General features: G+C 40.2%; 1 protein-coding gene across 18 annotated transcripts in view; it reads right to left on the minus strand.

Moving 5' to 3' along the window:
- Positions 1-2,034: 2,034 nt before the first annotated feature.
- R3HDM1 (R3H domain containing 1) overlaps positions 2,035-26,470 on the minus strand; it is a 177,557-nt gene continuing 153,121 nt past the window's right edge. For 17 of the 18 annotated variants that reach the window (XM_047772054.1, XM_047772046.1, XM_047772039.1 and 14 more), the window contains 6 exons: positions 15,308-15,411; positions 12,124-12,293; positions 7,310-7,454; positions 4,894-4,976; positions 4,423-4,507; positions 2,035-3,390 (listed from right to left, as the gene is read on the minus strand). In XM_047772054.1, coding sequence (XP_047628010.1) covers positions 3,029-3,390; positions 4,423-4,507; positions 4,894-4,976; positions 7,310-7,454; positions 12,124-12,293; positions 15,308-15,411 — 949 coding nt within the window. In that variant the 3' untranslated portion in view covers positions 2,035-3,028. The remainder of the gene's footprint in view (positions 3,391-4,422; positions 4,508-4,893; positions 4,977-7,309; positions 7,455-12,123; positions 12,294-15,307; positions 15,412-26,470) is intronic. The other variant, XM_047772052.1, reaches the window with a different exon arrangement.

Consider the following 26,470-nt stretch of genomic DNA (forward strand, 5'->3'; position numbering starts at 1 on the left):
GCCCACCCATGGCATATGGAAATTCCTGGGCCAGGGACTGAATCTGAGCTGCAGCTGTGACCCATGCCAGAGCTGGGGCAATTGTGTATCCTTAACCCACCGCACCAGGCCGGGGATCAAACTAGCGCCTCCTAAGCAATCCGAGTTGCAGTGGTTGGGTTCTTAACCCACCGTGCCACAGCGGGAACTCAATAGTTACTTTTAACTACTTCTGGCAAACATCTTGTACTCCTGATTCACTTACATGTACCCAGTACATCCATGTTCTTTGTGGACCAAGGTCTTAAAGACCCATAAGCAACACATTCTCAGCTCTGCAATATATTAAGGTAGCAGAAGTGCCCAGAGAGTTAAGTGCCCTCCATCTTTCCCAAAGGGGCTCCAGGAGCTGCTAATATTGACAACATAACTCACTTTGGAGTTCCTGCTGTGGTGCAACGGGATTGGTGGATTCTCTGGAGTGCTGGCATGCAGGTTTGATCCCTGGCTCTGGGAATCCCATATGTGTTGGGCAGCCAAAAATAAAGTAACTCATTTGATTGGTAAAAGTACCACCTGCCCCTAAATATGGTCAGTGCTCTAGGAAAACCCACAGCCAGGGCTGTCAAACATCTGAGGATGCCCTTAGGAATGCTTTAATTCTGGGCCAGGAGTTCCTGTTGTGGCTTAGCAGTAACGAATTGGACCAGGATCCAGGAGGATGCAGTTTCAATTCCTGGCCTTGATCAGTGGGTTAAAGATCTGGCATTGCTGTGAGCTGTGGTACAGGTCGCAGACGCAGCTCGGATCTGGTGTTGCTGAGGTGTAGGCGGGCAGCTACAGCTCTGATTCAACCCCTATCCTGGGAACCTCCATATGCTGCAGGTGTGGCCCTAAGAACACATAAAAAGGAAAAAGAAAAAAAAATTTTATAATTAGTGAAGTGATGGATGTCGGCTTATTGGGGTGATCATTTTACAATATATACAAATATCAAATCCTTATGTTGTACCTCTGAAATAAGTGCATGTCAATTATATCTCTATTAAAAAATAATAACAATCACTTAGGTTTACTAGGAAGTCTACTGCAGGAGTTAAAGAGAATATTCAGAGAATTGAAATAAACCATAGAAGTCTCCATCCCCATGTATGATTAAATAATTCTTGCTGCAATGCTGGCCCTAATTATATATCCTTTCCTTCTTTGACTGTCTTGAGTCAAAAATTAAAAAAAAAAAAAAATCAACAGTCCTGTGAGTGATTTTCAGCCTTCACTCTTGCTTCTTTCTGTGTATGGCTTCTCAGTCTAACTTAATATGGTTTAAAGACAGCTCCAGTGTCTGCTTCCAGGAGCACAATATTCATCATCTGCATGCACCAGCTTGTGGAGAAGCCTGAGATTCCCTGGGACGAAGTGGGGCTTTGCAAATGCTCTAGAGGGAGCAGACATTTACATTAGAGCCTGGTAACACATACTGCTCTTGAGTTGCAAAGTAAACCCCTAGTCTGGGTGGAAAGAAAACCAGGCTCCAGGCAAGTTGCAGATGGCAGACCCTCTCCCTCACCCCTTTGGGTTTCCCAGAGATTTGACCTTTTTTTTGGGGGGGGGGGAAACCTATCTTTTCAGGGCCATATCTGTGACATATGAAGTTCCCAGGCTAGGGGTCAAATCAGAGCCATAGATGCCAGCCTACACCACAGCCACAGCAACACTGCATCCTTAACCAAGTGAGGTCAGGGATTGAACCTGCATCCTCATGGATACTAATCCAGTTTCTTACCACTGAGCCACAGTGGGAACTCCCAGAGGTTTGACTTTGTTCAGCTAACTAACAAATGGGGAAAGCTTTCTATAAGCATCTGAGCTAAACTGGACAATTGGGTGCTCAATATATCAGCTAAAAACACAAATTCCTTACCTAATTAAACAGAATGTTCTATTTTTAGCTGTCAGTATGTTCATACTCAAAATTGTTTACATCGATTGGTATTGTCTTCAATACTGACTCTTATTTAGAAAGGTGATTTTAATTTACAAAAGACAAAGTGGGTCTACACTTGTAAACATTTATTCCTTGAACAGAAAAAGGCTTGCTTGCATCAGCACACATTGTACAGCCTTGCAAATTACACAGAAATTGAAAAAAAGTTTCCTTGTTCATAAGTGCAATGAATCTTCGATGTCCAGTGATCCGCTGCAAACAATGAAAACACATTTTAAACCACTTAAGAAGTTTCCAGCACTGATCAAATGCATTTCCTCGGGTGACAAAAAATCCACAAGGAGGGGAATGCAAAAGTGGCATTTAGTTATTGAAGGGACACTTAAAAAAAAAAGTGGAAGTATCTGCCTGCCTAGAGTAATTCTATTCCCCTTTGAATCTAAGTGGTTTGATTGAGGCGTTAAGAACATAATTTACCTTACACTTAATGTTCATACAACCTAAATGAATAAAGTAAGGACCTTATGAAGGAGTTCTCTATTTTCTAGAATTTGTTTCTGTGTTTGGAGATACAGGGGAAGAGTAATAAGCTTCTATTTGTGGGCTCTCCTTAGTCACTCTCCAGCCCCACAAAAAGACAGCACATGGTTTCATCTTGGTTATTCCACTCCTGGATTCTTTCCTCCCCAAATTCTATGGTGGGTCAAACCGTGCTGGCTGAAAAAAAAAAAAAAAAAAATACAGGTTGCAACTGGTTGTAATCATTTTGAAGAATAATTTGCTGTACAATAGAGCTTTGGATCTGATACAAGAATTCAGAAATATAAAACAAAATAACTATAAAATTTAGGAGGCATTTGAACAGCATTTCCTCAGAAAAAGCTGCTAACTCTGTATCATTTTGATGTGGATTTCTATAATCATTTGGGGTGAAATGTGTATTCCCTCCCCCCTGATGGATCACTGGCCTGTCTTCATAAGTTGTAACACCACAACCACATATCCTAGGAGTCTCTATCATATTAATAGAAGCCCCAGGTACGAAGCCAATTAAAGATGGACAAGGACAGGGGAATCACAAAGGTCAAAGGTCCATGGAGGCTGTTACTGAGAACTTGCCCTTTCCAAAATGTGAAAGTCATAGTGCTTCTTGCTCGTTCTCAGCTTAAACTTGTTAACCGAGTTAATTTGTTTCTTCAATGCATTCTGCGCAGCTGAAATGGAGGGGAATGTGGCTAAGACGGTGTATGTGGAGGCCAAGTCACTAGGTTTAGAGCGTTCAGGGTTAACAGTGTTGTCCCCGCTGCCACAGCAGAGGGGGTGACGACGAAGCTGGGGCTGAGACTGGGGGTCCCGGAGCCACCGGATCTTGGCGCCAATTTTAAAGAGTTCCCCAAAAAGCTTCTCAGCTTCCATTCGAGTTATTCCATCTGGCAGTTCAGTAATTTCCAAGACCTTCCCAACAACTAGGATGGAAAAGGTACAGAATTAATAATCTGTTACCAAAGAGGTGGGCAAACAGTACTGTGGACCAAAATATGACAAAGGAAATGAGTAACATTTTCGGAAACCATGCAAATCCAGTTATACTTGTTATGGCCATCTTCTAAATATTTCTCACTTACTCCTTAGGCAAGGGATGCAGAGCAGCCTATGCCACTGGCTTCACTGAGAGCCTCACATACGAAAAGCAGCCTGTGCAGTGGCTTCTCCAAATTAGGTATGTGATTCTGGACACAGTTCCTGAACTTCATGTTCCTGGTTGTAAAACTGCATATTACTTTTTTTTTTGGTCTTTCGTCTTTTTAGGGCTGCACCTGCAGCACATGGAGGTTCCCAGGCTAGGGGTCGAATCAGAGCTGTTACTGCCAGCATGTGCCAGAGCCACAGCAACACCAGATCCTTAACCCATGGATCAAACCCGAAACCTCATGGTTCCTAGTCGGATTCATTTCTGCTGCGCCACAACAGGAACTCCCTCTCACATCTTTTTATTTATTTATTTTTTGTCTTTTTGCCATTTCTTGGGCTGCTCCCTCGGCATATGGAGGTTCCCAGGCTAGGGGTCGAATTGGAGCCATAGCCGCTGGCCTATGCCAGAGCCACAGCAACATGGGATCTGAGCCTTGTCTGCAACCTACACCACAGCTCACGGCAGTGCCAGATCCTCAACCCACTGAGCAAGGCCAGGGATCGAACCTGCAACCTCATGGTTCCTAGTCAGATTTGTTAACCAGTGAGCCACGATGGGAACTCCTCGCATCTTTTTAGAATGAACCCCTTGGTCCATTCACTTCTTCTAAACCCACCTGTACCTCACTACACTCTCAAACCTGAAATGAGAGAACTAAAAGAATGTATTTAAGAACCCTGCATTAGAGATAGCATAATTCTCCTCTAGAAGAAGAAAACCCATCTCTGTGGTGTGGTGGTTTTATAGACTGCCCGACTGGCCAACAAATGGTAGAACCACATCTAGTTGCCTCTTGGGGACACACCTGCTTCTCCTGCACCAAGGTCGGTGGATGCAGCTTTTTTAGCTTGTTTCCTTCCTCGGTTTCCGTGCCTGTTGCCAGACTGACCCTGAAAATCCAGAAACAGATGGAAAGTAAGATTAACGATGTTGAAAAATGTGTTTGCAATGTTTGAACATTTAACCCCTAACCATACATAGTATGGACTTTGTACTTCAATAGAAGAAGTTCAGTCCCAGGCCTTCAGAATTCTGCCGCTACCCAGCCCATCACTTGCTGACATGAACAAGGGTGCCCACCGCCCCCACCCACCCACATCTGGACAGAGATCTGCTAAGCAGCCTGCCACCTTCTCCCTGGCTCTGTTCTCAGCAGGGCCAGTGGCAACACCCATATATCCACCAACCCAGGCACACAGCTTTTCCTTTGTGCTGCACCAGGATGCCCCACATTCTCAGCAACAAAGCCTAGGCAGTCAGGTGGTCCCGCTCACACCTGTTGGGCTGGAATGTGTCCATGCAGAACAGCAGGAGGGTTGTACTGCAGGGGCTGGCCAAGCAACGGGTATCTGGCATCTCCTGAAAGTCAATAAAATTTTTTTTAACATTTCCCTCTACTCAGGTATAAAGTACTTGACAGTTTTTTCAACTGTCTCAGGATGAGTAGGGAAAACACGTTTGGTAGAATAAAAAACTGTCAATATTGACATATTTTTGAAAAGAAGCATTTCTAAGTAGTTTTTTTTTTTAGGTCCGCACCCATAGCATATGGAAGTTCCCAGGCTAGGGGTCCAATCAGAGCTATAGCTGCTGGCCATAGCCACAGCCCCGACAACTTGAGATCTGAGCCACATTTGTGACCTACATCACAGCTCACAGCAATGCAGATCCTTAACCCACTGAGTGGGGCCAGGGATCAAACCCGTGTCCTTTTGGATACGAGTTGGGTTCATTACCACTGAGCCACAACAGGAACTCCCTTCATATACTCTTTATTTTTAATTAATTAATTTTCCCCCCACTGTACAGCATGGGGACCAAGTTACACATACATGTATACATACTTTTCTTCCCATTGTTGTGTTGTGATATAAGTATCTAGACATAGTTCTCAATGCTACCATATACTCTTTAAAGGTCTGGGGTAAACGTCTGAAAGACTAAGGACTAATAACAGTGGTTATGAAAGAGGGTAAGTGGGTGTGGGGTAGACAGGCATGGAGAGAAACTTCTCTCTAAACCATAACATTCTATGTGAAATTCATCAAAATAACTATAATACTCATTCTGCCCACCTGAGACGATAACATCCACATTTCCTCTGATGATTAAAAATTAAGAGAACTTATATGTCAGGGGATGGAAATAAACCTTGGGAAAACATGAAGCTATCTTCTCAATTCATTAATAATTACAAATACATGCACGTATACATTTATATACACAAAAGTTTTTATAGTCTTAACCAATGGGTATATTTACATTCTAGATCTTGGGTGTGCTCTGAAGCTCTCTTTAAAGTTTGGATTTATAACTTAAACTTGCTTAGAATGAACAGCACAGTTCCAAGTGTTACTCTGAGCTAGAAGACCCTTCCCAAATGAGCAAGTTCAGGGTGGTTAGGATGGAGATCCTCTGTTTTCTTTCACGTGAGTGTCATCAAATGGAAAGAGCTTAATAAATGCTGATGCCAAAATAATGAATAATGTCTTCATCTGTTACGCTCTCATTTTAACGGTATGTCCCCAAATGTAGCACATTCAGTGTCTGGAGGAGGTTACAGGTAGGTACCAAGAGAATATCTTCATGAATTTTTAACAGGGATCAAACCTGCATCTCCATGGAGACTACAGTGGGTTCTTAACCCGCTGAGCCACAATGGGAACTCCTCCATATTGTTTTATAAACATCTGCTTGAATTTCTGTTCCTCTAACTAGACTGAGGGTTGGTGAGGATGAGGCCTTTGCCTTATTCATCTTTAAACTTCTGGGGCACAGTAAGTCCTCAATAAATGTTTGTTAATTTTTTTCTTTTTCTTTTTAGGGCTGCACTTGTGGCACATGAAAATCCCCAGGCTAGGGGTGTAATCGGAGCTACAGCTGCTGGCCTACACCACAGTCATAGCAACGCCAGATCCAAGCTGCTACACCACTGCTCAAGGCAACGCCGGATACCTGAATGACTGAGCGAAGCCAGGAATCGAACCCACATCCTCACGGATATTAGTTGGATTCGTTTCTGCTGCACCACAATGGGAACTCGAGTTAAGAAAAATTTTTTTTTTTAATTTTTGAATCAACTCGAGACATTACTCAAAGAATTACACAATTAGAAATACAAAACAAATATTACATTGCCTATTAGTGTTATAGAGAAATGCAGTCTTAAGCCAAAGCCATTTTCATTTTTATGTAATTATTGTAAGTAATTACTAAATTAGTATTTATTATTTTTTGGTCCTTTTGTCTTTTTAGGGCCGCACACGAGGCATATGGAGGTTCCCAGGCTAGGGGTTCAATTGGAGCTGTAGCTGCCGGGCTACACCAGAGCCACAGCAAGGTGGGATCTGAGCCGTGCCTGTGACCTAAACCACAGCTCACGGCAATGCCGGATCCTTAACCCACTGTGTGAGGCCAGGGATCCAACCTGGTCCTCATGGATGCTAGCTGGGTTCGTTAACTACTGAGCCATGATGGGAACTCCTAAATTAGTAATTATTAATTTTTTGATCAAACACTGAGTTAGGAAAGTATATGGTAATGAATAAAATGCCTGAGTGACGTAAAAATGCAGTTCTGTGGAAAACTGAAAGGGAGTATTACTAGGTAAATCACAAAGTGACTGGGAATGGATGTCATTCTCTGAGACTGTGACTAGTCCACAGCCTCAGAGACTAGCTTTGCACACTTACCTTGCCCAGGAACAAAGGGTCTAGAAAACTGGGGTATGATGGAAAGTGGTGGTCCAGAGGGACGGACAGTTTTTAGGGAGGACAGCTGAGCTGGTGCTGGTGACTGAGCTGGTGAAATAATGGGACTACTGAGTTGAGGACTGTGCTGCAATTATATCAAGAAAACAGATCAGCATTTTTAGTCAGGCTTTTTGCAAATTTTCTTTTGGACGAATTTATATTCTTTACGATTAAAATATGTACTTGTTATAACAATGCAATAGGTACTTGTTATTAAAAAAATTAAAAGTTAGAAATGTATAATTTCCGCCCCCCAAGGATAAACACTGGTAACATTATTTCTATGCATATGCATCACAAAAATGGAAAGACTATACAACCTACTTTTTTGACTCTTGCTTTTATACCTTTACAACAATACTGTAGATACTTTTCCATCAGAGAATATTTGCATTTATCTCATTCTTTTTTCACATTAACTTTTTTTTTTTTGTCTTTTTGCTCCTGCGGCATATGGAGGTTCCCAGGCTAGGGATCTAATCAGAGCTGTAGCCACCGGCCTACGCCAGAGCCACAGCAACTCGGAATCCGAGCCATGTCTGTGACCTACACCACAGCTCATAGCAACGCTGTATCCTTAACCCACTGAGCAAGGCCAGGGATTGAACCGCAACCTCATGGTTCCTAGTTGGATTTGTTAACCACTGAGCCATGACGGGAACTCCCACATTAACTCTTTAACTTTCATCCTTATAATAGTTGCAAAAACAGCACAAAAATTTCAGATTTCCGAAACGTTGTTATCATATTTGCTTTCTCCCTTTCCGTATATATTATTATGTTCTGAACTCTTTGAGAATAAGTGGCTCACAATACCCCGCTAATCCAAAATAGTGCCTATTTCCTAAGAAACAAGGACATTTTCTTCTATAAATAAGCACAGAAGAATGATCAGAACCAGGTAACATAATATCATATAATCTATTTATTTTTAAATTTTTTATTATTTTTAATTTTTTTTGTCTTTTCTAGGGCTGCACTTGGCATATGGAAGTTCCCAGGCTAGGGGTCTAATCGGAGCTGTAGCCGCCGGCTTACGCCATAGCCACAGCAACTCAGGATCCAAGCCGCATCTTCGACCTACACCACAGCTCACTGCAATGTTGGATCCTTAACCCACTGAGCAAGGCCAGGGATTGAACCTGGAACCTCATGGTTCCTAGTCAGGTTCGTTAACTACTGCACCATGATGGGAACTCCTAATCTATATAATTTATTCCAAAATTTCCACCTGTCCCATTAAGGTACTTATTGTAGAAGAAAAGAAAATTTCTCCTTCTAGTACAGAATCCAGTATATAATCAATTGCTGCATTTAGTTGTGACATCTCTTTAATCTTCCTAAACCTGGAACACAATCTGTCTTCTCTCTCATAATTTTGACATTTTTGTTTTTGGTCCCATCTGTGTTATGTGGAAGTTCCTGGGCTAGGAACTGAACCTGAGCCAGAGACGTGACAATGCCAGTTCCTTAACCTGCTAAGCCACCAGGGAAATTTCAGTTTTATTCTCAGTCCTAGAACTTCATTTTTTTTAAATTTTCTATTTCTTCAACAGTATTACCATTCTGTTCATACATTGTTTTAACTTTCTCCACATCTTTTTTTAGTTCTTTGAACATCTTTAAGACATTTGTTCTTAAAGACTTTGTCTAGAACATCTGCGATCAGGTTTTTCTCAGAGATAGTTTCTATTGATTTAATTTTTTCCTTTGAATGGGTCACAATTTCCTGTTTCCTTGTATGCCTTGTGATTTTTTTTTTTTTTTTTTGGGCTACACCCTTGGTATACGGAAGTTCCCAGACTAGGTGTTGAATTGGAGTTACAGTTGCAGGTCTACGCCACAGCAATGCCAGATCCAAGCCACGTCTATGACCTACACCACAGTTCCACAGCAACACCTGAGCGAAGCCAGGGATCAAACCGGCATCCTCATGGATACTAGTTGGAATAATTTCTGCTGTGCCACAATGGGAACTCCCCTTGCGATTTTTTTTTTGTTGAAAACTGGATATTTGAACCTAATATGTTAACTGTGAAAGTGAGATTCTCCCCTTCCTACGGTTTGCTGTTTTGTTGTTGCTGTTGTTTATTGATGGTTGCAGGCTCTCTGTGCCAAGGACCAGCCTAAGATGTAACTTTAAGGACTTCTCAAGGGTTCCCTGTGCATGCAGGGCCACTTTCTAATTTTTTCCATACATCCAACTACTTTTGAATGTTCTAGTCCCAAAAGGGGTTAAAAGAGAAAAATGAAGGGAAGAAAAATAAAGTGTCAGCCCTTTTAAAATCCCCTGAAAGCTTAAGGTTTCTTTTTTTTTCTTTTTCTTTTTTTTTGTCATTTGAGGGCCATGCCCAGGCATATGGAGGTTCCCAGGCTAGGGGTCGAATCGGAGCTGTAGCCGACGGCCTACGCCAGAGCCACAGCAACTCGGGATCTGAGCCACATCTGCAACCTACACCACAGCTCACGGCAACGCTGGATCCTTAACCCACTGAGCAAGGCCAGGGATTGAACCGCAACCTCGTGGTTCCTAGTCGGATTTGTTAACCACTGAGCCATGACAGGAACTCCAAGCTGGAGGTTTCTTAACAACGTAGGAAAGTGCAACAACAATGGCTACTGTCCCTTTGTCTACACCCCTGTGATCAGAAGCAGAATTCCATGAACAGAACGTAATTCTATTTGGAGGACAGGGTCCTTTTTGCCCACCCTGGCTCCCATAAGCTGTCCCAGGAACATGGGCACAGCTGCCTGTCAACATGGGCTGGGGTAGAAGATGGGTGGCTGCTTCTGCGTTCCGAGCTGAGCTGAAATTAACCACAGCTTATCACCACATTTTCCCCTGGCAGATACAAGCCTTCAACAGATTCTGGAATTCCAAAATAGTTCCACTGGAAAGATTCTACCAGAGCAATTATTTCCAGGGAGACAGATTCCTGGTACTTCCTATTCTGCCATCTCCCAGGAATCCTCTCTCCTCTAATGATGATTCTTGCCTGGTGGTTTCCAGGTGGTGATTTTTAATTCCATCATTTCCTCTACATTTTTTAGTTCACATTCTACTGTAAAGAGCTTTATTTCTCCCCCACTCATTTTTTTCCATCAGAATAGACTCATGGATTCTTATTTTATCCTGTGGGTGATTATTCATTTCCTTATTATTTTATGCCCAACCCCCTCAAGCTTGATCCTGTGTTCTTTGATATATTTCCATCATCTGAGTACTTAATTACATTTTGGTACAGCAACATGTTCCAGAATCATCCTGTATGTTCCCTGAATGAATCCTGGCAACAGTCATTTCACCAAGGAGCTCTGGTTGTTTTTACTGAAGAATATTTAGAAACTGCCATTTGGGTAGCAGGTGTACACTATTCTTTCTAGTACATACACCTAAGAGTATTTTTCCTAAATGGCATAGTAATTTATTTAATAAGTTACCCACTAATGAATATCATGACTATTTTCTTTTTCAATGTTATAACAGAGAAGAAAAAAAATCCTTGTACACATATTCTTGTATGTCTTTCCCATAATTAAAAAAAAATGTTTATTTCTACCTTCTTGAACAAAGATTTTAAAATGTTTTTTTTTCTTTTTATGGTCACACCTGCTGGCCTATGCCAACAGCCATAGCAATGCCAGATCTGAGCATATCTGCAACCCATGTGGCGGCTTGTCTTGTCAATTTAGTCTTTCTAAATTTTCCCAATTATACAGATAAAAAATATCTTTATGGAGTTCCCATTGTGGCTCAGTTGAAATGAATCTGACTAGTATCCATGAGGACTCAGGTTTGATCCCTGGCCTTGCTCAGTGGGTTAAGGATCCGGTGTTGCCACGAGCTGCAGTGTAGGTTGCAGATGTGGCTTGGATCTGGTGTTGCTGTGGTTTAGGCCGGAAACTCTAACTCCGATTCAGCCCCTAGCCTGGGAACCTCCACATGCTGTGGGTGCAGCCCTAAAAAGACAAAAAATAAAAAATTATTATTTTCATTTGTTTAATGGCTACCAGCCATTTATAGTTTATAAGCCAGATTATAAGTGACCCTTTCCCCCTTTTTATGCCACATCCAAGGCATGTAGAAGTTCCTGGGCCAGGGATCAAATCCACACCATAGCAGCAACCCAAGCAGCTACAGTGACAATGTTGAATCCTTAACCCACTGTGCCTCAAGAGAACTCCAGGGAGTTCCCGTTGTGGCTCAGTGGTAATGAACCTGACTAGTATCCATGAGGACATGGGTTCAATCCCTGGCCTTGCTCATTGGGTTAAGGAACTAGTACTGCTGTGGCTGTGGTGTAGGCTGTTAGCTGCAGCCCCAATTTGACCCCTAGCCTGGGAACTGGGAACTTTCATATGCTGTGGGTATGGCCCTAAAAAAAAAAAAAAAAAAAAAAAAAAAGACAAAAAAATAAAAGAGAACTCTAGTCCTTTTAATTCTGATATGACTTTTCATGTGTATTTATTGAAAATTTCTTTAGCTTAAAATTAAAGAAAAAGTTTCAATGCTATAAACTTTCAAGTATATATATATATATAAAAGCATAGATGGATGAGTATAACAAATTTTTAGGTACTCATCATCCTGCTTTGATTGTGATCTCCCCTGCTTTTTTCCCTGTAAACAATGCCACAGCAACACTAGATCTGAGCCACATCTGCAACCTACATGGCAGCTTGCAGCAGGTTAATCTTCTGTGACTTAAATGTTCAAGGTTTTAAAAATTGTAATAAATGAAGAAGCACATTACCTGAACAATATTGTCTACACTGCTAAATTCCACACACTTCTGTCCTCTCTGGTGATCACAGTAATATTTGTTTTGTTTCCACTGTGGGGGTGAATGGGCACGAGACTGTGGATTGTTTGGTAAACTGAGCTGCATCATCACCATTCCACCAGTTGGTGGAGGCGGCATAGCTGAAAATCAGAGTCAGGATACTGCAATTAGCATCTTTAAACACCAAGATAATGGAGAGAATTTTACACCTGTGAACAAAATTTTACTGTTATTTATGCAAGCAAGATGTAAGTCCTCATGCTTCATACTACAAGTGTTGTGTGTTTAAAAGGCATTGAAACTGATTGTATACCTACATATCTAACTTATCCTACACATAATAGGTCAGGAAAGTCCAATAATCTACAACAGGACCTAGTATAGTCCAGCACAATTGTGATATGATCTATAAAAGGGCTTAATTTAACTTCTTTCTTTTTTGGCTGCACCTGAGGTTTATGGAAGTTTCCAGGCCTGGGACTGAATCTGAGCAGCAGCTGTGACCTTCGCCACAGCTATAGCAGTGCCAGATCCTTAAACCACTACGCTGGGCCAGGGAATGAACCAGTGTGGCCACAGAGACAAGCCAAATCATTAACCCACTGTGCCACAGTGGGAACATAAAAAATTTTTTTTTTTTTTTTTGCTTTTTAGGGACGCACCTGCGGCATATGAAGTTTCCCAGGCTGGGAGTCAAATTGGAGCTACAGCTGCCGGCCTATGCCACAGGCACAGCTATGTGGGATCCAAGCCGCACCTGCAACCTACACCACTGCTCATGGCAACGCTGGATCCTTAACCCACTGAGTGAGGCCAGGGATCGAATCCGTAACTTGATGGTTCCTAGTCAGATTCATTTCTGCTGCGCCATGATGGGAACTCTGTTTTTTTTTTTTTTGCTCAAAAATAAATTAATTTTAAAACAAGCATTATTCTAAATACATAAAGGAAAACTCTGGGAAAAAATAATATCCTACAGAAATTTTGACATACAGTAAAAAATTCATCTTTTGAATGAATCAATTTTACGCAGTGGAAAAAGTCTGGGATGTGAGAATCAGAAAGCACGATTTCAGTGTCCTGAAATGTCTATGAATATGGGTAAGTTATTTACCCTTTTTTATTGTACTTTCTCATCTGAAAAAGGCTGGAAGAGCTCTTTGGCTGACTTTAAAGAGCTGTATTGATCACATGCATGTAAAAGCACTAACTATATCGTACAAGCACATTATAGTATCTATGTTTCTATCTGATTTACTCTTGCTGTGGTACAAGTACTATAGCACTACTCATATTAGGAATGTGACTGCCATTCACCACTTCTGTGTAAAGTAAGGTGCTCTATGGCCCACCTCCAAGGCCACTGTTTGCATTGCAGAAACTGTAATGGTAGTTTCCTATTCCCTACAAATAGCATCGATTGGACCTGGCTATGCAAACCACAGAAGAGCTGACCACTCAGGATCATGTCAAAGTTCTCCTGGGCCACAGCAGCCCATGCTGGACAAAGCCACTATTGGTCATGTATTTCACAGTCATTTACTATTCCTTTGTTCCTTCAAGATTACATATGTTGACAAATCATTACAATAAAATATGGTGTTATGATAAAGGATTGTTTAAGACACTATGGAAGCATAGATAAGGAAGCACAAACTCTGTTTTAAAGACTGAGGAAGCTTTGCAGAAGAGGTGATTTTTGAGTCAAACTTTAAGGATGAGCAGGATTTTGGCCAACAGGATGATGGATAGACATTCCAGGAGGAGGGAAAAACATGTACAAAAGTAACTTTGGCATGAAAAAGCACAGTATATTCTAGAAATAGAGGTCTGTGTAACTTGAGCACATAAAGTATAAATAGGAGGCTTAACTGCTAGCGAGTGTGGATGAAGAGTCTATGCAGGAGTTCCCATTGTGGCTCAGTGGAAACGAATCCGACTAGGAACTCATTCTGAGGTTGTGGGTTCCATCCCTGGCCTTGCTCAGTGCGCTAAGGATCTGGTGTTGCTACGGCTGTGGCCGGCAGCTGTAGCTCCGATTATACCCCTAGCCTGGAAATCTCCATATGCCGAGGGTGTAGCCCTAAAAAGGAAAAAAAAAAAAAAAAAGTCTATGCAAATTTTTAATTCAGAGGAATGACAGATCCTCTTCAGGGATCTGTTTCAGGCAATAATTCTTAAACTGTGTGTGTATGTGTTGTGTGCGTTGGAGAGGAGGAAAGTTGGGCACGGGGGAAAACACGAAATAAGCAAAACATGTAAGACATTACTGCAAATAAGACTGAAAAGAACTGACCAAAAATAGCAGGAATGGGGAAGGAAAAAAAGGTACCAGGGAGTTCTCATTGTGGCTCAGTGGAAATGAATCTGACTAGTATCCATGAGCATGAAGGTTTAACACTCATTCAGTGAGTTAAGGATCTGGTGTTGCGATGAGCTGTGGCTGTAGGTTGCAGATGCAGCTCGGATGTCGTGTCGCTGTTGCTGTGCTGTAGGCCGGGAGTTATAGCTCCAAGTGGACCCCTAGCCTGGGAACTTCCACATGCTGTGGGTGGAGAAAAAAGAAAAACCCAGATTTGAGGAAATGGTGCCAACCTAAGTGTGAAAGGAGAGACTAGAAGAGAGTTAGTTATGATTTTGAAATCTGTATTGGTCCCTAGATAGATGGTGAGGAAAAGGATGCAGGAAGAGGGAGAAATATTAAATCTAAAGTGCCCCTCACACATTCGTGGGGAGGAATGTCCAACAGACAATTAGCTACATGGTCTTGTGTGGGCAGAAATATTTGGGAGAGACTGGCAAAAAGCTGTGGTTGAAGCCTAGGAAGTGGCTGAATTTCTGAGGAAGAACCTGAAGAGTATTGAGAGAAAGGATCCCCAGAGAACATCACTACTTATGAGGAAGGCAGGTAGGCAGGCAGGCAGGCAGGCAGCAGAGTTTGAGGAGGAGAAACAGAGTAGGAGACAGTGGTCGTGGGAGAAAAGGAATAAGTGTCTGGACCTATTAGCTCTGATTTCACATGGAACCCTGAAAATCCTGGGTGTATCTCAGCACATAACAAGCCGAAGCCCCTTTTCAGGAAATGCCCAAGGATCTTAATTATGTCTCAAATGGAAAAAACATTGCCTTTTTTTTTTCAATTATATATTCATACCTGCACACTGGTGGCCTTGAAGCTGCTGGGAATTGCATGGTGAAGTAGTTCGAGGAAATTGTACTTGTTCTGATCCTGGATGTTGCAAGTAACCTACTGATGAGCTATGGGGGAAAAACCAAACAAACACAAAAAGACAGCACAATGAAATGGAGATGACTGTAAAGAATCTTTGAATGAACAGTCCTAAAATTGTATTTAGATACAATTATTTTTCATGTTGGTTAGTTTAGTAAAAGTCAAATCTAATTCTTTTCTAAACTGTGAGTTATAAATAACTACCTTTTGGATATAAATCACTTTATGATTTTGACAATAACAGTGATTTTTTTTTTAAAGGCTTGCACCTGTGGCATATGGAAGTTTCCAGGTTAGGGGTCAAATTGGAGCTGCAGCTGCTGGCCTACACCAGAGCCACAGGGATTGAACCCGCATCCTCATGGATACTAGTCAGGTTCTTAACCCACTGAGCCACAACAGGAACTCCCACGGTAACACTGATTTTTAAAAATAACTCCTGATTTCATTGTTCTTATTTTTTACAACTTATTCTAAATAGTATTTTTATATTGTTCAAATAATTATTTTAAAAAGAAAGATAACTCGCTAATTTTACAAAATAAAAAGGTAATTTATTTGGACCTCACTAAGCTATATTTTAGAAAAGTGAAAATGCAGTTAGACAATGATGAGACTCAGAGAAAAAGAATTATTCCTTAAAAAATGTACTATTTAAGGATATAATGTGCTGTCTAGGGAATAAAAGAAACAATAGAATGTGACAAAGTCTAATATAAATACTGACAAAAATAAAAGGCTGCTATTGTAAAATCATTAAGCTATTGCTATATTTTTCAACAGTTAGTCTTTGAGACTCAAACTAATACAAAATTTGTCATAATTTGTCTTTAAAACTTTCCCTGTTTGGCAATTACTTTCAGGAAAAGTAGTGAAAAATCACAGAGCAATACTAGGAATTTGGAGAATTCTCAATTAGAAATCTTCACCTTAATGTTACCAGCCTTTTTTCAACTCAAACTTTCTTTACATGGTATTTCATTTCTTATTCTAGCTTTAACCACCTTTTGCATTTACACATCACATAAATGCATCAAAAATATTACATTAGATCCAACTAATGAATTACAGGGCGACACGTTAAACACCACCATGATGACATAATCAGTCAAATCCAGACTATGGGACCTTCTACAGGACAAACATGTTAAGACATAATAAGCAGTATTTGTGGGGTGCTGGTAATACAATTACCAACTGATATAATAAATACAGAAGCTAAAGTGATGGGTACATGGAGGTTCAGTATACTTCTGCTCATATTTATGTGTATTTTAAAAGTCTTCAATAAAAAGTTAAAAAATGATCCTCCAATTCAGGCCAACAATTCTCCAATTAATAAGAATTAGTGTTCCATCGTGGTTCAGCAGGTTAAGGATCCGGGTTGTCACTGCTGTAGCTTGGGTTTAATCTCTGGCCGGGTAATTCTGCACGTCTACAGTGCAGACAAAAGAAAAAAAGTTTTACGGTTTTTTTGTGGGCACTAACTCCGTGTAGTTCAATAAAGGGGAACAAAAAAGAGATTTAATTAAAAAAGTGATTTTTGGACTAAATGATAAAATGAAAAAACCTACTTTCTGAAATTTATGTTAATTATGACCAGAATGCAGTGCATGAATATTAACTACCTGTGGAAATAATATGGTTTAAGGCATAGCTTGTAAATGTGCTGCTACTGGGCAAAACAGAAAGTTATACCATAGGATGGAAGGAATTTTATGTTCCTTTCTAATTGGGATAAATGCTCCCTTGAGCCAGACAGTGCCCCATACCCTGATCTTGTTCACTGAGTACATCCTAGTGGCTTACTCAAGGCCTGAGACACATGGGTGACAGGAAGCCACCCCGAATAGGGACAAGAATATGAGATGAGCACTACTTCCCATACTGCCAAACTACAAACTGCTATTTTGGCTTACCACTCTAGTGGGTGTCATTATTATATTTAGTATTTATCAGTTGTCTAGCACGAGGTTCTCTCTTAGGTAAATCAATGATAAGGCTGAGTTCTACTCTACTAATCTTCTTCAAAAGACATAAAGATACTTCAAGGGACATATAGCAGGTAATGAGCAGCCCTCTTAAAATCTCTTAAATGCTCTATTTTCAATTATTTAATTTGCCTTCTACAACTAGAATGCATTAGAAAAAAGAAAAGTATGAGTAAGCTTTTAAATACAACTTGTACTTTAAAAACAGAAATACTTATGTACCAAAAAGGGAGAATCATGTTGTAGTAAGTTCAAACACACTTCTTCGCTTTCGAAGACCAAGAAAGAAGTGAACCTTTTTTTTATACTAATTTTCTGTGGCCACAACCATGGCACATGGAAGTTCCCAGGCCAGGGACTGAATATGAGCTGCAGCTGCAGCAATGCTGGATCCTTTAATCCACTGCACTGGGCTGAGGATCAAGCCACTGGAGTCAAATTCTAAAGCCATTGCGCCACAGCAGGAATGCTAGAAGGGAACTTTTAAAGTAAAACACCAGGACTGCAGTTACCTGGTGGCCTAGTGGTTAAGGACTCTGCGCTGTCCTTACCGTGGCTCATTGCTGTAGTTTGGGTTTGATTCCTAGCCTGGGAACTTTTGCATGCCACAGGCATGGCCAACAAAACCAAAAAAAGAAAAAAATGACAACAAACAAACAAAAAGGATCAAATATTTGTTTTATTTTTTTTTTGTTGTTCTTTTTGGTCTTTTTAGGGCCGCACCTGTAGCATATGGAGGTCTAGGCTAGGAGTCTAATCGGAGCTACAGCTTCCAGCCTACACCACAGCCCACAGCAACACCGGATCCTTAACCCACCGAGCAGGGTCAGGGATCCAACCTGCAACCTCATGGTTCCTAGTCAGATTCGTTTCTGCTGCGCCACAACAGGAACTCCAGATCAAATATTTAAATGTCAGAGCTAGACATTTAGAAAAAATTCTTAGAAGATATAGACATAAATCTTTGTGATCATAGATTTGATGATGAATTCTTTGATATGATACCAAAAGCATGAGCAATAAAAGAATAAGAGATAAACTGAACTTCATCAAAAGTGAAAAAAACTTCTGGGAATTCCTGGTATGGCTCAGAGGAAATGAACCTGACTAGTATCCATGAGAATGCAGGTTCAAACCCTGGCCTTGCTTAGTGGGTTAAGGATCTGACGTTGCCATGAACTGTGGTGTAGGTCAAAGATGTGGCTTGGATCTGCTGGTGCTGTGGCTGTGGCCAGCAGCTGTAGCTCTGATTCGACCCCTAGCCTGGGAACTTCCATATGCCACAGGTGAGGCCCTAAAAAACAAAAAACAAAAAACAAACAAACAAAAAAGCAAACGTGAAAAACTTGTACTTGAAAGGACTGCATCAAGAAAGTGAAAAGACAACCCACAAAAAGGGAGAAAATACTTCTAAGTCATACATCTGTTAAGGGACTTGTATCAGAATACATGAAGAACTCTTACGATTTAAAAAGACAGAGTTCTCCTAGTGGCTCAGTGGAAATGGATCTGTTTAGCATCCATGAGGATGCAGGTTCAATCCCTGGCCTTGCTCAGTGGGTCAAGGACACGGTGTTGCCGTGAGCTGTGGTGTAGGTTGCAGACATGGCTTGGATCCTATGTTGCTGTGGCTGTGGCATAGGCCAGCAGCTCTGATTTGACCCCTAGCTTGGGAACCTCCATATGGCACCAGTGTGGCCCCAATAAACAAACAAACAAACAAAAAACAAGAAAGTAAAAATAAAAAGACACGTAACCCAATTAAAATGGGCAAAGAAACTGAATATTCATTTCTCCAAGGAAAATATATAAGTGGCTTAAAAAGCACATGGAAAGATAGTATTATTAGTTATCTGGAAAATCAAAATTGCAATGAGATATCACTTTATTCCCACCAGAACAGTTGTAATAAAAAAGATAATTAACAGGTGTTGGCAAGGATGTGGAGATATTGGATCACTCGTGTAGTGCTTATGGGAATGTAAAATAGTGCAGCTACTTTGGCAAACTGTGGCAAATCCTCAAATGATTAAACTCAGAGTTACCATATGACCCAGTGATTCCACTCCCAGGTATATACCTAAGAGAAATAAAAAACATTTGTCTACACAAAAATTTCAAACTAACGTTTATACCACAACTATTCATACTAGTCAAAGGTGAAAACAACCCAAATATCCATCAACCAACAAATGGATAAATACAATGTGATAAGTCCCTACAAAGGAATATTATTCATCTATAAAAAGGAATAAATTACTGATAATATGCTACAACATGGATGACCTTAAAAACATGCTGAGTGAAAGCAGCCAGGCTCCAAAGACTACACAGGGGTTCTTCTCTGGCTCAGCAGGTTAAGGATCTGGCACTAGTCTTGTTACTGCAGTGGCCCGGGTCACTGCTGTGATGTGGGTTCAATCCTTGGCTGAGAATTTCCCTATGCCACAGGCATAGTCAAAATAATAATAAAAAAGACTACAAGTAATTCCATTCATGTGAAATATCCCTGTCAGGGAATTTAGAGAGACAGCAGATTAGTGACTAGGAGATGGTGGTTGTGGAGGGTGACAGTTAAAGAGTACACGATTTCTCCCCCCCCATCAGTATATTTACACTAAAATTTTTACAATTATGGTGAAATACACACAGCATACAATTTGCCATCTTAATCATTCTAAGTATACAGTTCGGTGTCATTCACATTCACACTGTTTTATAGTCTTTACCATCACCCATCTCCAGAACGCTTCATCTTGCAAAACTGAAAGTGTACCCATTAAACAGCAACTCCCCATCCCTTCTTTCCTGAGCCTCTGGCAACCACCATTCTATTTCTATGAATTTTGACTACTCTAGGTAACTCATAGAAGTAAAACCATATGATACCGGTCCTTTTGTGACTGGCTTATTTCACTTACATACTCTCTTCAAGGTTCATCCATGTTGTAACATGTGACAGAATTTCCTTATATTTAAAGACTGAATAATATCCCATTGTATATGTCCACCACATTTTAATTTATTCACTTATCTGTTAATGGACACTTGGTTTGATTTTCCACCTCAGGGATTCTGTTGTTTGTTTTTGAGATAAAAATATTCTAAAGTTGACTGTGGTAACAGATGTTGAATGTACTGAAAACTATTAAATTGTACACTTAGTGGGTGAATTGCATAGTGTATGATGCTGTTTATAAACAAGGAAATGGTAGAATGGATAAAAATGGTATTTATATAAAAGGTACATACTAAGAAGTCATATTACATAGTCACCCACAAAAAGGTTGATGATTTACGAAAAATAAGAGCATTCAAAACTCTACAGAAAGATGTTATGTCCATCATACCTCTCCTCTCTTCATTGTTTTACAAATACTATAATCGTTATTTCAAATTATTATTTTGCCACACCTGTAGCACGGGGGGAGGGGGGGACGTTTTTCCTGGACCAGGAATTAATAAACCTGTGCCACAGCGGAGCTTCCAAAATTATTATTTTTTGATGGAGAGAAGAGTAACTGGTGTATTTGTTTTAGGAAATAATTAGTTCATTTGAAAAGCAAGCTCCACATGTGCTACAGCTTTTAATGCCTATCCAACGTATTGTTTTTGAAAATTTATGAGTAGTTGGCAAAGTGTGACAGGAAGTCATTTGGCTTTCTCCCTTTTTAAAGTCATCTTTTAAAATCAATGATAGTCAAGCAAGCTTCCTGAACTTAATATTACTTAGTAGACATGTGCTGTGTTCCCTGAAGATGCTATAAAAGTAATCGATATAATTCATTTGGGGACTGTAGCCATCTGAGTATCACACATTTAATTTCTTAATAATGAATTAAAGAGAATGAAGGAGTTAACAAAGAATAAAAAACACTGGGAGACTTGTTCGTTCCAATGACTGATTCACTATGACAACTGAGGAAATTTTGCTAGAATTAATTAATTAATTAATTAACTTGCCTTTTAGGGCTGCAGGTATGGCATATGGAAGTTCCCAGGCTAGGGGCTGAATTGAAGCTGAAGCTGCTGGCCTATGCCACAGCCACAGCCACACAGGATCTGAGCCACGTCTGTGACCTACACCACAGCTCCCAGCAATGCCAGCCAGATCCCTGACCCATCGAGTAAGGCCAGAGATCGAACTTGCATCCTCACAGATACTAGTCAGATTCATTTCTGCTTCGCCACAATGGGAACTCCTTCACTAGAATTTAAACCAAATTTAATCAACATTTTCAGATAAAGATGTTGTGCCACTGTCTTCTGGCTTGTGGTATTTCTAACAAGAAGTCTACTAATTCTTACTTTTGTTCTTTCATATGCAATGTGTAATTTTTCTCTGGCTACTTTTAACAATTTTCTCTTTATTAGTTTTTGGGAAATTTCTTTCATATTTCTTCCTTTTTTTTTTTTTTTTCTTTTTAGGGCCACACCTGTGGCTTATGTAAGTTTCCAGGCTAGGTGTCGATTTGAAGTTGCAGCTGCAGGCCTATACTACAGCTCACAGCAATGCTGGATTCTTAACCCACTGAGCGAGGCCAAGGATCAAATGCATATTCTTATGGATACTAGTTGGGTTCTTTTTCTTAATTTTTAAATTTTTTTTTGCTTTTTAGCCACACCTGCTAAACCCCTAGTCTAGGAGTTCCCGTCGTGGCACAGTGGAAACAAATCCAACTAGAAACCATGAGGTTGTGGGTTTGATCCCTGGCTCAGTGGGTTAAGGATCCAGCTTTACCTTGAGCTGTGGTGTAGGCTTTGATCTGATGTTGCTGTGGCTGTGGCTGACAGCTGTAGCTCCAACTGGACCCCTAGCCTGGGAAACTTCATATGCCAAGGATGCTGCCTAAAAAGCACAAGCACGCATGCACTTGCGCGCGCGCGCGCGCAAACACACACACACACACACACACACACACACACACACAAAAAGAACTCCCTAATTAGGTTCTTAACCTGCTGAACCACAACAGGAACTTATTCAACTTCTTCTTTTTTTTTTTTTTCATATTTCTTTTGCTTGAAGTTTGCTGAACTTTTTGGATTTGCAGGTTTATAATTTTCACCAAATTTGAAAAATTTTAGCCATTACTTATTCAAAAATTTTATGTTCCCCTCTTTCTTCTCTTTTGAAGATGCCAACTGCATGTGTACAGGCCCCCTCAAAAGCATTAAGGATCTATTCATTTCCTTCTAGTCCTTTATTCTTTTTTGGCCGTGACTGAAGCATGTTCTCGAGCCATGGAACGAACCTGTGCCACAGCAGTGACCGGAGTCACAGCAGTGACAATACTGGATCCTTAACCCACTGAGCGGGACCAGGGATTGAACCCGCATCCTCATGGATACTAGTTGGGTTCGTTACCAATGAGCCATAACAGGAACTCCTATATTTTCAAATTTTCTACAATGACTACATATCATATATATAATCATAAATACCCAAACAAGTTAGAGAAAACACTTTTAAAAGACAAAATGCAGATGTAGGAGAAATACATTTCTCAATAGAAACACACTGAGACTGAAAAACAAATTTTTTTGGCAGAAGCTATTACATCTCCCCCTGTTCTTTAACGGTATCCACTTAAAAAATTATTTCAATATAAGTATTACTATTATCACTCATTTTTGCTGAGTTCATAAGAAATTAAACAGCCATAAGCATCATCTTCCCTTCCCATTTAACATTATTTTTGTCAACAAAACAATTTAGCAATTAATTTTGATGATAAATACACACTTATAAAAAATACTAAAAAGCTGTTATATCCAATCAAGAGAAAATAAATGTTCTTTCTGAAAAGGCAATGCTTTAGCACTGGAAGTAGCTTTCTTATTACATTTTACTTCTCGAGGCTAAGTGTTAACAACTTCTCTTTTAATAACAACAGAAGTACAATTTCACTAAAAGATGTGGTTCAGACTGAGATTTTGTTATTGACAATTATTTCAAATGATAGCTGAGGCAAACAAAAAAACCAAAAATGAAAAACTAGAAGTTTAGGAGAAATAAAGGAAAACAAGACAGTTCAAGAAGTAGGACAAAGGGGATACTAGAGGAATATGAGGATACAAAAATGAGGAAAAACGGACTATGTGGATGAAAAAGGGAAAAAAAGACTTAAAAGCAGGTTTTCTTTTAAAGACTCTGTGAAGCATTTTTTGCAGTTTTGAAAAATAAAGGTTGCGGTCTTTTCAAGTTTCCCTCTATGTATGCTAGCCCTTTGAGATTGCACATCAAAGACAAAGGTACATTTTCCTTTTGAGTTTCAAGATAAAAATGGGAAAATGAATGGTAAAACAGGAGGAAAAAAAACTTCGAAAAGAGAGCATTTTGAAGACATTATCCAACTAGCTTGCCATTTTTGAAGACTGTAGGAATGAAATTAATTTTTTCCCCATTATCACAGATTGAGAGAAATACCATGATTAGTCAGAAAACTGGTTTCTCTGAGCAGTACATGGCTTGCTGAAGTGACAAGACACATGACCTGTATCACGCTATGTTCAATCTTCACGGTATACATAGTAAGATAATCCAATCCAAATACAAAGTTGTCTCAGCGATAAATGAAAAGTTGAGCTGAAAGATTAATTCAAATTCTGCTGTTCTGCCATTATAAGCCTCCACAAGAAAATGGATTGCTAAGCAACTCAAGCTAAGGAAGACATTTTTCAGAACAAAGGCTCACTTAGTGTTCTTATAGAAATCTTTTTCTTTCTTTTTTTTTAAATGGCTGCACCCACACGGCATATGGAGGTTCCCTAGCAAGGGACTGAATCTGAGCTGCAACTGCGGCAATGCCGGATCCTTAACCCACCGTGCCAGGCTGGGGATGGAACCTGCACCTCTGCAGAGACTCGAGCTTCTGCAGTCAGATTCCTAATCCACTTTGCCACAGCAGGAACTCTTAGAACTCTTACAATCTGGTAATGCTATAGTAAAAACAAGAGTGCCTTGGATTGGGATCCTATTAACTTAGAGTTTAAGATGCTTTTTCCCATGGAACAAATTGAGATTTATTATACTTTTTGGTATGGAGTAATTTACCTAGTTTTACCTTAGGACACTGGGTATTGGATAAAAATTCAATAATAATGACAGACATTATGACTTTTTGGCAAATGTGTAAAATATTACTGGGTTACGGCGACTTGCGCATAGCTGAAATCTAATGGATTAAAAAAAGGAGTTCCCGGAGTTCCCGTTGTGGCGCAGTGGTTAACGAATCCGACTAGGAACCATGAGGTTGCGGGTTCGGTCCCTGCCCTTGCTCAGTGGGTTAACGATCCGGCATTGCCGTGAGCTGTGGTGTAGGTCGCAGACGCGGCTCGGATCCTGCGTTGCTGTGGCTCTGGCGTAGGCTGGCAGCTACAGCTCCGATTAGACCCCTAGCCTGGGAACCTCCATATGCCGTGAGAGCGGCCCACGAAATAGCAAAAAGACCAAAATAAATAAATAAATAAATAAACTTCAAAAAAAAAAAAAAAAGGAGTTCCCATTGTGGCTCAGCAGAAACAAATCTGACTAGTATTCATGAGGACACAGGTTCAATCCCCGGCCTTGGTCACTCATGTTGCTGTGAATTGTGGTATAGGCTGCAGACACGGCTGGGATCTGGGGTTACTGTGGCTGTGGCGTAGGCCAGCAGCTGTAGCTCCAATTTGACCCCTAGCCTGGGAATCTTCATATGCTTCAGGTGGAGCCCTAAAAAGACACCCCCCCCAAACAAAACAAAACAAAAAAACCTATAGGGGTGGTTAGCATAGGTCAGTGAGTCTCAACTTTTGTTGGCAGAAGAATTACCTGGAAGGCCTTAAAAAAGTAATGATGTTCCAACTTAAGCTCAGGTCCAGACCAATAAAATAAGAATATAGAGGGCTAGAGGTTCTTACTGAAACCATAAAAAAGCTCCACACGTGATTCTAACATGCTGCAAAGATTAGGACTTACTGGTAGACATGTTAATAAAGTAGGGTGCCAGAAATCAGGAAAGAAGAGTTCAGGTCCTTGGGTTAAATTATTTGGTTAACCTCTTTTTGTATTTCATAGTCTATACATACACTAAAAATAAGGACATGTCTTTTTCAAATGAGATTGGGCGTGTTCAGGGTGGTATGGCTGTAGATGGACATGTCTTTTTCAAAAGGACACTGTGAGGACAGACAAGGTTCTAGGAATGTAAAAACTTTGGGCAAGAAAAATTTTTTGGAAGAAAGCTTTTATTTGCATTTCTAAGCTTTCTTGTGATAAAAACACCATTTTAGTATAAATGAAACTGAAGGTGAACAAAATGCTGACCAAATAGAAAGGGTGCAAAATATAATGCTAGGGTATATACCATTTTTTTATTGGGGCACGCCCACAGCATGCAGAACTTCTCAGACCAGGGATTGAACCCATGCCACAGCAGTGACAATGCCGAATCCCTAATTGCTGGGCCACCGGGGATCTACCAAGTCAAATACCATTTGATCAGCAAAATGCTTAGTATCTATAAATATTTTGTTCTTTTATATTCTCAGGTTATCCCTCTTATATTCATTTTGCATGTCTTTCTAATTGCTTCCTACGTCTAGCTTTGACTTCCCATAAAAACTATAGCTCTCCAAGGACAAAGACTATTTCCTACTTTTCTTCCATATCTAAATATATTTAAATAGGTAAATTCTTTCTGGATATTAGAGAGAAACACAAACTTTCTAGTATTCTGAAAAATAAAGGCTATAGACAACACAATTTACACTCTTTTCTTGAACTTCATGCTTTCCTAATAAGACCAAGCAGGCTTTAGCAGTGGGAATGATTAAAGCTCAGTAACAATATGAACTCATATTGTTAATACATTCTGTAAGCCTTTATAGTGAGGAATTACTATTTTGCAATGAGAAAAGAACAAAAAGACTAAGTAACTTACCTAAAAAAAAATCACACAGACTTGAAGTCAGGTTTGATTTTGAATCCCATGTTCTTTCTAACCATATCATGACACTTGATAACAAATGCCAGGTGGCACAAGATTCAGTTATCTAAAAAAGTAGCTAATTTAGGAATTGCTATTGTGGTGGAGTGGGTTAGGAATATGGC

This window comes from Phacochoerus africanus, chromosome 3, assembly GCF_016906955.1.
Source record: "Phacochoerus africanus isolate WHEZ1 chromosome 3, ROS_Pafr_v1, whole genome shotgun sequence".
In the NCBI taxonomy this organism is placed as follows: Eukaryota; Metazoa; Chordata; class Mammalia; order Artiodactyla; family Suidae; genus Phacochoerus; species Phacochoerus africanus.